Genomic DNA, 12,609 nt, shown 5'->3' with positions numbered 1-12,609 from the left:
GCAGGGAGTGCAGAACATCAGAGCCACCGCTTCCTATCTCTGGCCCCCAAGTTACATGGGTACAGGCTGGTCATGTGGATTCTGATGTACAAGGTAGGGGTGGGGAGGGCTGGGTATATTACGATCACCAACCAAGGGCTCTCAGAAGATAGTCAACGGAAACACAGACCACATAACAGAGAGAGAGAGAGGCAGACCTTACTGCTTCAAACAAGCTCATTTCTGGGACAAAGTGACAGAGCCTCTCTGCTGGTGAGTCTTCTGATTTTTAGAGTTAAAAGGCAGGTACTAACCTCAGGTTGCTGGGGTGCTCTGGTCCCTGCCTGCAGTGGAGTACGGGGTAAATGCCCATGCTTTAGAGCTTGGCCGATGCTCTCGGTTCGAATTCCATGACCGCACCACAATTAGAGAATTGTGAAAGCGACTCAACGAGGTTCTAGCACTGCAAGTGCTTGTAAGCTAATGGTGCTGGTAGTGCCTTCCAAGGAGATGGGGAGAGTCTAGCCACTGGCCTTATCTGCTCAGTGAATAATCTGATTCTTGGTTTTTGTTTCTTTTGCATTATAAAAGGTTCTCAGATAGCTGTTTACTTTCTTTTCTCAATGTTAAGCCCATATGCCACAGCAAAAACTTCAGACAAAAAAATGTAAAGGGAGAAGGGAAATAAGTCATTATGAATTTCACAGCTAAAGGCAAACTGCTGCTAAACTGTGCATTTTTTCAATGTTTTAAAAAATACAGTCAAAATTGGGGTGCCTGACTAGCTCAGCCAGTATAGCATTCGACTCTTGATCATGGGTTCAAGCCCCATGTTGGGTATGGAGCCTACTTTAAGATACACACACACACATACACACACACACACACACGTGTGTATATACACAAATTATAAATATATTTTAGAAATATATGTATTTAAAATATATACTATAAAATATATATAATCAAAATCACACAGCTCATTATGGATTCTTTTTTTTTTCTTTTGGTGGGGAGGGGCAGAGAGAGAAGGAGAGAGAGAATCCCAAACAGGCTCCACACCCTCACGACCCTGAGATCATGACCTGAGCCTAAACCAAGAGTCTGATGCTTAACTAACTGAGCCACCCATGCACACCATCATCATGGATTCAAGGTTCCACAGACTATGTGGCGGAGGGACTCAAAGGGCTCACAAGCTCTCTCAGAACTACAGGCGGGTACATGTTAACTCCGAGGAAAATTTGTGCAGCTTTTATGAGACTCTCAAAGGGTTTATGATCAAAGAAAGTTAAGAATCATGATCAACTTCACATTCTTTTGGTCATCTATTCATTGTGATAGTAACAGCCAATGCTAATTGTGGCAAGAGTAAGTCAGGCAATAATGGAGATTTGATATGACTTTCAAGAAAAGTGAAGCCACCTGTTTCATATTCTAAGTGGTGAAACAAATGTTTTTGTCCCTGCGTGAAGCAGGAACATAAACATCATCATCTGACCTACCTAACCTAGCAGCCCACAGAGCTGGTGGGGCATGAGGACTACAGCTAGCCTATCACCTTTACACATCTTACATTCTGCGGTCTGAGTAGGGACCTTTCGCTGAGTAATCTAATCCCAAAGGCAAGGTCCTTCCTTGGAGAGAAAGGGCGCTCTGTCCCCAGGAGGGCCAAGGTGGTAGCGTCAGGGCTGATACCATCTCCAGTCAGGACAAGTCTTCCATTAGATTAAAAAGGAGACATGATGTCTCCTTATATACACTCTTATCTGGCCAGTTGGTATTCTGACTTTGCTAAACCAAATGCCTGTTTTTCTTGAGAAACCTTGAGGTGCCAGTGGGATATGGCACTGGGTCACCGGAAATGAGCCTCTGGGTTCATGGTATCTGCACGTCACTGGCTTGGTGCAAGGCCCATGCTGCCACAGCCAACCCTGCTCCCATGCCAGAGGGAAGTGATGGTCTTGAAAGGCTGGGAGCCCCAGGCAAGAAAGGCAGCTGTTTGGTTTTTGCTACAAGCCTCTCTGCAAGGCTGGCCCTGGCCCCCCTGCAAGTGGCCCACCCATCTGGCATCCCATTTCAACCAGATCTTTCATTTGTTAAGGGAGACCCTTTGGACCTAAGCTGCTAGTCACAAAAGCTAAAGTAATGGTCTCTTCCGGGGATCTTAAAAGATTCCTGAAGATGAGGAAGTCTTCAGGAAACCAGACCCTGGTGGTGGAACGTGGCATGCCAGGTGATGGAGAGCAAGCTGGGCTGGGCTGTGAGCAGAGCTGCCTGACGCCCTGGCCACCACTGGCTCAGTCACAGTGCTGGGCAGCCACGCACTTCCTGTGCCTGGCTTCTCTCGCATCTAAATCTAGGCAGTGGAGGGCAAGAAAAGAGAGGTGGGACTGTCTCCCCAGGTGAAAAAGTCCTGGTCATCCCCCAAGCCCCTTCTGGTCTCCATAAGTCTCCTCAGTGGAGCCCCCTGGAAGGGGATAATGCCTTAGCTTCCACAAAGAGCAGTTCAGGGGTCGAATTTCACAGTAAATGAGGCACAGGATGGGTAGGGAAGGCAGGCCTGCCCACCATGGAGCAGTTCTGCACTTCCAGAAGGGCACTGCCCGCCCCCACTCTAGTACTTGGTCACCTTTGCTTTCAAGACCAGTTGGTTTTCTAGATCATGTGCAGGGTCAGTTATGTGTTATCTCCCAGGTGGGTGAGATCCTTAGGATTCTGGGGGCTAATTATGGGTTCTTCATCCTGCCTGAGCAGTTACCCCAGACAGCACTGTCTGTCTCCAGGCTACTGGACCACGTTGTTGTTGGGCACAACATAGGTACGTTCAGGAGATGCCTGTTTGCCCCCTAAAGGGGGGGGGGGCAGCAGGTTTGCAGGAGGGCAGAAGGCATCACCCTCAGCCCTGACCATAATCCCTGTGTTTGTCTCCCAGGTGTTCACAAGAACACATGCCATGGCTGACGATGACTACATCGATTCTGAGTTCTTCAACATGTCCAGTGACAGCAGCCAGGGGCACAAACACTTCCTGGAGTTCCACAAGTTCTTTCTGCCTTGCGTGTACGTGGTGGTGTTCATCTGTGGCCTGCTGGGGAACTCCCTGGTGCTTGTCGTATACCTCTTCTACCAGAAGCTGAAGAGCCTGACAGATGTGTTCCTGATGAACCTGCCCTTAGCTGACCTGGTGTTTGTCTGCACTTTGCCCTTTTGGGCCTATGCCAGCATTCACGAATGGGTCTTTGGCAAGGTCATGTGTAAAACCCTACTGGGCATCTACACTTTGAACTTCTACACGTCCATGCTCATTCTCACCTGCATCACCATGGACCGCTTCATTGCCGTGGTTCAGGCCACCAAGGCCTACAACCAGCAGGCCAAGCGCATGGCCTGGGGCAAGGCCATCTGCTTGCTCATCTGGGTGATCTCCCTGCTGGTTTCCCTGCCGCAGATCATCTATGGCAAAGTCTGTTATCTCGACAAGCTCATCTGTGGTTATCACGATGAGGACATATCCACTGTAGTTCTTGCCACCCAGATGACACTGGGGTTCTTTCTGCCACTGCTCGCCATGATTGTATGCTACTCAGTCATAATCAAGACCCTGCTACATGCCCGAGGCTTCCAGAAGCACAAGTCTCTAAAGATCATCTTCCTGGTGGTGGCTGTGTTCCTGCTGACACAGACACCCTTCAACCTTGTGAAGCTCATCCGTAGCACAAGATGGGAGCACGACACCATGACCAGCTTCCACTATGCCGTCATAATCACAGAGGCCATCGCCTACCTGCGGGCCTGCCTCAATCCTGTGCTCTATGCCTTCGTTGGCTTGAAGTTTCGGAGGAATTTCTGGAAACTTATGAAGGATATTGGCTGCCTCCCTTACCTGGGGGTCTTGGGTCAATGGAAGTCTTCTGAGGATGCTTCTAAGACCTATTCTGCCTCTCACAACGTGGAGGCCACCAACATGTTCCAGCTGTAGGCCTTACCTGGGCTTGGAGAACTGCTCAGGAACTTATGGGAGCACGGCTGTGTGCTCTGGAAGGGAGGAGGAGGGCTTTGTTTATGGCTGGCACATTCTCATGGAGAAGTCACCGAATGCTGTAGCTGGTGTGGGACGCTGCTTCTCGGGCATGAACACATTCTGCTCTGCTCTTGAACCCCTAGGCCTAAAGCTCAGTGGGGGTGGAGGGGGGGGCGTGGCAGCAGGGAAGCTCTAAAAACTAGAAGGGCTTTCCTTCCTCTATCCCCAAGAATGCTGGCTCCAAGTGAATGATGTGTGGCCCTTAAGACCTCAGGTTCTCCTTCACAGGGCTGGAACTGGATGCCAAAGGGGTGGGGGCAAGGGTGTGTCCACACAGTTCCTGAGGGCAGGTGATACTCCAGGTTCCCCAGTTCAGAAGACTCCTCTGGCCACTGGGAAGCAGAGAGATTAGAGCAGCCATGAAAGTAAGTGCTGGGCTGCATGGCTCAGACCTCAATCACCAGGCACCTGATAGAAATGAGATGAGGCTCTGTCTTGCCTTGGGGTTGGGCCTTTATAGAGAGAGATGTTTCTGTTCTCTTTGATTAATCCTGGAAGAAGGAACACCAAAGAACATGAGAGGGCCCAAACAAATTAGTCAGCTGAGGAGTCCAGGGGTCCACGGAATATTAGGAAAACGTGCAGAGTTTAAGACTATCATGAATCGAAGCGGCATTTCTGAAATGGATTCTTTGGTGGGTTTGCTCATTTAAGAACTAAGTTGTCCAATGCCTGACACACTCAAGCACATATAAATCATGTATCCTTGTATATAGAATACCAACATGCACGTACCAAAGAGCATATGATTTTAGTGACTAAGAAATAAAACCTTTTTAAAGTCTCTAACCTAGTTTATCCTTAGGCACACTCTACTTTAATGTGGTATGTCTGGAATATACTGAAAGTGATTAGTTATAGGCTCAGAGCATAGGAAACAAGTTAGAGTTGTAATCTTCTAGGCGCTGCTCTATGAAAGAAATGAAATATACCAGTGATCACCCCTTCACTGTGGCTTTCAACCTTCTAACCAGAATGTGAAGTACATTTGTGTAACCTCTGTAATATGGTCACAGGATGAGGTGATTCTAAATGTCAGACACTTGCGTACGTTTATTAGATCCTAGCAATCTGCTTGACAAGTCAAGTCGTCTTTTTGGCTCATGTTTCACCAGAACCACTCATCAAAATGGAGAGAACCAATCACCAACAGTGAAAGAGAGTGCACAGGGTGGTGGGCCAGACCTGGCTTAACAGTTTGGCTCTGGGGCCTGGATTGACAAGAGTGGCATCCTAGCTCCGGCTCTCACTAGTTGGTGAGACCAGTTGGTAATGTCTTTAACCGATTTTGTTTTGGTGAAACATGGATCATAACAGGCACCCGCCTCTGGGGAATGGCGTGGGGAGGACTTCAGATAATGCCTACACTTAGCACAGGGTACATTTGGGGGTGGGGGTGGGGGCTCCAAAGATGGCAGGAGTGGGACAAGGACCAGTGACACACGGAGACTGCAAGTTGTCCTTTGTGAGTTGGCAAGGTGCAGGAGCGTGGCACACACACCCCAGTCCAAATGAGCACAGGTCAGGCCTGGCAGTGCCTATGTGACCCTCCCTACGGTCTTGCACTCATGCTTAAATGCACCCATGAGGACAGCTACTTCCACTGTACACAGGCCACGTGGACCGAGACCCTCCTTGCTCAACAAAATCTACCCTTTCTATGGTGACAAGACTGACTTTTATCATCTTTAAATTGGCTTCAAATATCAAAAAAATAAAAAATAAATAAAAGCAACAGGAGAAAAAAAAGTAATTGGTCTCTGACTAGGAGTTTCCATCCCCCTCCTTTGTGCATTCATCTTAAAAGTTTAGCACTTCTGATAGAGGAGCCGCCGGCCCCTGGCTTCCATTGAATGAGACAGAGGCCCTACCTGGAAAGGAGGATGTGAAGAGGTGGGGAGCCAGGGGCCCTGCGGCACCTCTACACATGCCCACAAGGGAAGCAGTGTGGTGTGATGGGCAAAGCAGGGCTCTGGGGGCACTTGGACACTAGCTCAGTGATTGCTCCAGCTCTGTGCATCCTTGGGCAAGCCACTCCACCTCCTCAAGCCTGGTTCTCCGTCCACACCACATCACACCCTCCCTCCAGGAGCACTCATGAGGCCTGGATAGTACACTATGTGGGCCAGGTTGGGCCTGCCTGACCAAGACCTTAGAGGGGCAGCTGCTGGGGCTGCTGGCTTCTCTCTAACCAGGTGCCTGCCAGGCTGAGCCAAACAGGACCAGGCACCCATCAGGCCATGCCCCACCCCAGGCCTATGTTATATGCCCTCTCTCCAGGCTCCCTACACAAAGGCTGTGCCCTTCCTTGTACACCTTAGGAAAACCCAGGACAGCACAGCCATGGAACCTTCTTTACCTTCCTTGTGTCTTCTGTCACTCATCGTCCCTGTATCTCTGGGCCCTTATCTGCTACACCTGAGAGCAGATCTTTCCCCAAGCCCTCCCCTGGGCATACAGCATCACCAGCAAACAGAGGCTGCCACAGCCCACATAAGTTACGGAGGACTTCTACGTCTTGACTTTGTTCTGTCCACATAACAGCCCCAGGAGGTGCAAGTTCTCAGCCTCAACCCTGCTCTGCTCCTACCCCTGACTCTGCTGCTCCCAAGTACCAGACATGATGGGGTAAAGGTGGGGGGACTGCGGAAGGGGGCTGGGCTGCCTTGAGTGTGGCCTCAGGGTCTGAGGGTTAAGCCTCTCCCCCCTGCCCCTCCCACCCATGTTCCCAACACTTCAGGGGGGTGGGGAGGATTAGAGGTCCTGGACAGCTGCACTTGAGACGTGGTGAGCAGGGGGTGACCCTGATTCCAGGGCCTGCCGGGGAGCCAGAAGCCCTGCTGATTGCAGTAGGCATTTTGGACTGAGGCATTAGTGATGCAGGAAGGAAGAGCTAGAGCTCCCCCTGTAGGAGGGCTGGAGGTAGGGCAGGGAGCACAGGGTCCAGGAGTGGAGGGAGTGCTTGCTCTGACCGTCTCCACCAAGGACCTCTGCAGGCAGTACCTGTTCTGGGGGGCCTGGTCCTCCACAGTCTGGGGTAATTCCTAATGCCTTTAAAGGGGAGGCCTGGCACCATCATCCACATTTTTTAGGTGAGGAAAATAGTTCGGAGAGACAAATACCTGCTGAAGCTCATCACAGTAGAGAGAAGGCTAGGACTCCAATGAGCAGCCTTCTTCTCTGCTGGCCAACAGAGGTGTCCTCCAGCTGATGGACTTAGGTACCCACCAGGTCTATATTCATTATCAAGGGCGGAGATGGTGGGTTAACCCACACACAGATGGCTTTCTAACCTCAACCATCACTACCATATCCTGTTTTCATGTTGTTTCTGAGATGCAGGCATCACATCTCCTGGCTGGTGACAAACCCACCATAGCACCCCCCACAGTCACTGTGACCACGAAGCCCCACGAAGCAATTACTGGCAAAGGTGCTCTGAGGCTCAGGGTCAGTGACTGAGTTTGGCTCAGTATCACCGGGAACCTGAATAGTTTGCCTTGGAGAAGGGATGGGGAACTAGGTACAGTGCACAACAGGAGAGACAGGCACAACTCAGCCTCTGACACACTGCATGTGGAGCATCACAGAAACAATGTGCCTCCGTGGATGGCTTCCCAGGCACCAGGCACTGGGCTCGGTGCTTGACACACATCCTTCTCATCAAATCCTCTTACTATTCCTATGAGGTGGGTGGTCCCCATCTCTTTGTTCAGGGCAGGACCTGAGTTCAGGAGGCTGCAGCACCCAAAGCCATGGAACCTGGCGGTGGTTGTTCAGACTCTGATCTGGTGTCTGATTCCAGGGCTCAAGCTCCTCATGGACGGTCTTCTTGTCTGGTAGCAAGGGGGGAGGCCAGGCCTGGGTGGAAGCTGAGCAGAGGCCAAGGGACCCAAGGACTAGCTAGCCCTGCTACTGGCTGATAGGAGCTCTCCTTCTGTCTCTGCCCGCCACCTCTGTCCAGAGCTTGGATGGACACTGGGCCACGGAAGAGGTGGAGGGTGGGCCTGAAGGGGTGTGGGGAGCAAGTGTAAATAGGCATGTCTGGAGGGCTTTAAAGTAAGCCATCTTTTCTCCCAAGGTGAAGGGCTGTGTTTCTGCTTCTTGCCACCATCCTGGCTCTGAACCAGTGCAGGGGCCAGCGGGCAGTTGCTCTGAGGTGTGGGGACCTCTCCCTGTCCCATCACTGCCAGGAGGGGCAAGGCAGACAGCCTCATTTGCCTGAGCATGGGTACACGTGGGGAGGGGTGGTCATGGGTCAGTGGAGGGTGGGCAGGTTTTTCTGATGTGCAAACGGGGAAGTGGAACCTGGAGGAATTCTGCAGAATGAACCTTCAGCCTGTGGATGGAGGGAGGGAACCCCTGGGCTCAAGGCCTAGTGCTGACACCTACAGCCATGTGACCTGGAGCTGCTTCTCTGGCTTCCAAGGCTTCAGCAGCTTTATCTGTGACATGGGGATCCTAATCCCTACACACTGGAGGGTTGGGCAGGGGCTGAGTGAGGCCACACGTAGACGTGGCTGGCACAGGGCAGGTGTCTGGCAGAGTCACTTTCAACAACACTGCTCCCAAGCAGCCTCCCTTCCTTCCAGGATTCGGACACACTCGGTGTTTAATATCTCCTGGACCACTTGTTACTTTGGACTTGCTGATTTCTTTCTTGAACGTTCCTGTCAGGGAGGGTGACACGTATCCAGGGCTCTAGATTGCTCACATTTTCTCAGAGTCCTGGTGTTTTTGATTGGTCTTAAGCCCAGGAAGGAACAGGGACACCGGAGTCTTCTTTGATGCATGGAAACAGTTAGCTTAGCTGACCTTAGCTGATGGTGAGGGCAGGCTCTTCCCCCAAGAGACGGAATGCAGGGGCTGCACCTCCTGTCCCCCAGGCCCCGATCCACCCTGGGGGCCACAGCCAGCATGTTGGTAGTTCCCTTTCCCTGGAACACTTCCTGATTTCCCAGGACCAAAACATACCTAACTGTCAGCGATCACAGTGCCTTCTGTTTTTGTTCTTACTGGGAAAGGGGAAGGTGAGAAGTGAGGGAAAGAGGGAGCTGCAGGAGTCACTGAGGCTACAGTCCTGCTCCCTTCACCACCTAACCACCTGGCGAGGAGCACGGTGGCCAGGTTATAGTGGCAGACTGGCTCAGTGCTGCTGGAATGGAACATGTTCTCGGGAGAACACCAAAGGCTGTGCGGTCAGGGGGGCTTCAGAAGGGGAGGCAGGGGGTTCCAGGAAGGAGAAGGCAAGGTCCAAAGCCACGGTAGCCAGTGTGAAGGGGCTGACGGGCTGGGTGATTGTGTGGGTGCTCCCCGGAGGCCATGACATGGGAGTTCAGTCACCCTCTAGCCAGGGAACAGGGAGTGTGGAGGGATATACTTAAGCCTAAACTCCCTGCCTTGAGAGCTTCATGAGGATTAAATACATCTCCTCCCACATAGCAGAAATCCCGATGATTAATCTTAGCCCTCCTGAATTCTGGGCAAGAAGAGAGGGACAGGGATCTCAATGTGGGTGTTGGCAAGAGCATCATGAAACTCCATAACTAGAGGGAAAGTGGGTAAATGCTTCTTGACTGTTTTTTGCTGTAGAAACTGCATTTAAGCCGGATACCAGGGTCTGAAAGATGCTGAGCAAGGCTGCTGTGGGGGGCGGAGGGGTGGGCTTGGCCTTTCCCTATGGGTTTCCGGGCACAAACTCTCGATGTTCCAATGTAGTGGCACTTTGTGTGGTTATTTCATGTACTTAAAAACTGGCCTTTGCAAACCTCTCCTCACAAATTTTGTTGGAAAGCAGATGAGATGGCGAGTGAGTGGCTGTGGCACACGCACAGCAGGGCAGCGGTGTAAAGACGCAGCTAGCAGGTGGCTGTCCAAGAGCCAAGGAGAGAGGCGCCCTGCCGACACCCTGATCTTGGCCTTCTGGTCTCCAGAATCACCCTGAGCACTGTTCTGAGGCACTTTCCCTTAATGAAAGGCCGATCCTGCTTCCAAGGTCTCACTTTCCTGGTCCTTTAAATCAGCAGGCACACGGGCCCAGCACTCAGTGAGCATGCAGGAAATAAAGGCGAGGTCTACTCACTGTTCGGGCAGGTTTGGGTCGATGGAGTCGGTTTCAGTGGGTGTCTCAGGCAAGGAGGAGCCAGACTCCTGGATCTGGCATAACTCCTCATCTGTGATGATGTCAAACACAGCATCGTCGGGCGGCCTGTAGTCTGTGTCTACACCTGGGCCGTAGAGGCAGAAGGGGAGAGAAGAGACACATATAGTGATGCACAGTGGGGAAGCATGCTGGGAAGTGAGGGGCTGTAGCTGTGTGGGATGAGCCACCAGGACATCCCCTCAGGGCCCACTCGACCCACAGCTATGCTGTCTGGGTGTGAGAGAACTGGCTGCTAGGGCACTCCAGAAAGCAGCAGGGACGATAGGTGGAACTGCACACACAACCTACACAATTTATCTTAAGCTTCCCAGTTGGGCCCTAAAGAAATTCTAACCTCTTACATATTCTCCAAGACCTCTTATTTAGAAGAAAAGAAAAAAAACCAAACCCTGTGAAAACCTTATAAGGCAAGAACCTAACAAAAAAGTAAACACACTTCTGTGCCACTGTCTCCTTGCTCCCTAAGGCACAGACACGACTCATTCACACTTCTTTGAATGCAAGATTCTATAGGACCTACATTTTTACCTCCATCCCCTGGGGGTAGACAAGAACCTCCTTCTGTTCAAGGTGGCAGCAACCACTGGGCTTCCAGCCAGGGGCCTTGTGCCTGACTTTGCAGGCCACTCAGTAGGAAGGAGGTTGTATGGCCACTACTGTGTCAGTTACCAACCTGCAAATACTCTCCTGCCTATATCATGGAAAATGTGATGGTAGGCGTGAGGCGAAAGAAAGGCAGAGAGAAGGAAAGACAGAAATATAGACAGACAAGGAGACAGGAAATGTCAGAAATCAAAACAAGTGACTTCAGTACTCTGGCACAGTGCCACGCTCTGTCTTTGCTGGAACACCTGCCAGTGAGTCAGGGCGGGGTAGGTTCCTGGACGAGTTAGCAAGAACAGTTCATACAAGCTACAATTCCCAGCTGGCCCCACCACAGGGCTACTTGGACAGGCCATGCTTTAGGAGAAGCATCCTTCCTCTTGTCTGAGCTCTACATAATGGAGGGTTTGGGACACAGGCTGACAAAGGGGACCAGGGACTGCTTTCTTTCTATAGATCCAGCCACACTTCTGAATCTACCTTCTGAGGCTGGCAGAGGGGAGGAAGGAGGACAAGAAAGGAAGGGACAATGAACATTAGGAGAGAAATCAAAGAAGACTTAAATGGAGAGCTATACCATGCTGATGGGTCAGAAGACGCAATTTTGTTACCATGTCAATTCTCCCCAACTTGATCTAGAGACTCAGTGTGATCCCAATCAAAATTTCACCAGGATTTCTTACAGAAATTGACAATTCTAAAAATTTATATGGATAAGCAAAAAACCTAGAATAGCCAACACTTTGATAAAGAACAAAATTAGATGACCTGCTCTACCTGATTTAAAGACTCATGAGAAAACCATGGTGATCATCTCAATGGTGTGGTATTGATGAGAGAAAAGGCACATTGATAAAATGGAATAAGACAGAAAGTTCAGATACAGACCCACATATGTAAAGGCAACTGATTTTTGACAAAGGTGCAAAGGCAATTCTATGAGACAAGAACAGATTTTTCAACCAATGGTTTTAGAACTGGGACAACCATATGCAAAAAAGTGAATCTCTATGCAAAGCTTGTAGCATATATAAAAATTTAACTGAAAATGGATCACGGACCTAAAACTATGAAATTTCTAGAAGAAAACAGAAGAAGATCTTTGGGTCTTTGGGCTAAGTAAAGCTAGATAGGATACCAAAAGAAAAAAGTTGATCCATACCCTTATGGATGAAAAAAATGGAATGTACTTCATCAAAATGATAATCTTTTGCATTCTGAAGAACAGTTCTGCTCTTTGAAAGAAAGTAAAAAGAGCTTTTTGGTTGGGAAAAAGGTATTTATAAAACACATATGTGAAAAATAACTTCTATCCAGAATGTATAAAGAACTCTCAAAACCTAAAAAAAAAAAAAAAGAATTAAAAATAGGTTTAAAGAAGATACAGGAATGCTGTACATTCCACCATCCCTGAGCAGTTCTTCATACCAAATATAAATAATGGGGCCAGTCAACCTCCTTGATGATCCAGTTAAACAAAAGACAAACTAAGAGTATTTCTGAAGGATGGCTGATCTGCATCCAAGCAGAGGCCAAGGAGGAGTCCATAGGGACCAGCTACAGGAGGTGGCTGAGCAAAGACAAGACTTGCTCCTGCTCTTGCCATCTTGGCTTTGCCTCCTTGGTATTCTACATTCAAGTCTAGTCCATGAGAGGACAGTCTGGCCTGCTTTGCAGGACTTTGCTCAGAGCAGGTGCAGCAGGAACCAGATCCCACTTCCTCTTACTGAGCAGAGTGAAAGGACACGAAGGAGAATACATCCTCCTTGGTCACTGAGAG

At 50.0% G+C, this 12,609-nt stretch overlaps 2 protein-coding genes across 12 annotated transcripts in view; one reads left to right on the top strand and one right to left on the bottom strand.

The window, feature by feature from the left end:
- FYCO1 (FYVE and coiled-coil domain autophagy adaptor 1) overlaps positions 1–12,609 on the bottom strand; it is a 72,927-nt gene that overhangs the window by 23,397 nt on the left and 36,921 nt on the right. For 4 of the 11 annotated variants that reach the window (XM_025989209.2, XM_072721082.1, XM_072721083.1 and 1 more), the window contains exon 14: positions 10,146–10,290. In XM_025989209.2, the coding sequence (XP_025844994.2) occupies positions 10,146–10,290 (145 nt within the window). Of the gene's footprint in view, positions 1–962; positions 4,555–10,145; positions 10,291–11,991; positions 12,170–12,609 lie in introns of those variants that run through there. The other 7 variants (XR_011994429.1, XR_011994431.1, XR_011994430.1 and 4 more) reach the window with 3 other exon arrangements.
- On the top strand, positions 129–5,812 carry CXCR6 (C-X-C motif chemokine receptor 6). The gene is made up of 2 exons (XM_072721086.1): positions 129–252; positions 2,915–5,812. The coding sequence occupies exon 2, from the start codon at positions 2,936–2,938 to the stop codon at positions 3,959–3,961; it is 1,026 nt and encodes a 341-aa protein (XP_072577187.1). The 5' UTR covers positions 129–252; positions 2,915–2,935; the 3' UTR covers positions 3,962–5,812.

Source organism: Vulpes vulpes, chromosome 9, assembly GCF_048418805.1.
Source record: "Vulpes vulpes isolate BD-2025 chromosome 9, VulVul3, whole genome shotgun sequence".
Classification (NCBI taxonomy): domain Eukaryota; kingdom Metazoa; phylum Chordata; class Mammalia; order Carnivora; family Canidae; genus Vulpes; species Vulpes vulpes.
Note: the sequence above shows the minus strand (reverse complement) of the source record. Positions and strands in the feature narration are given on the sequence as shown.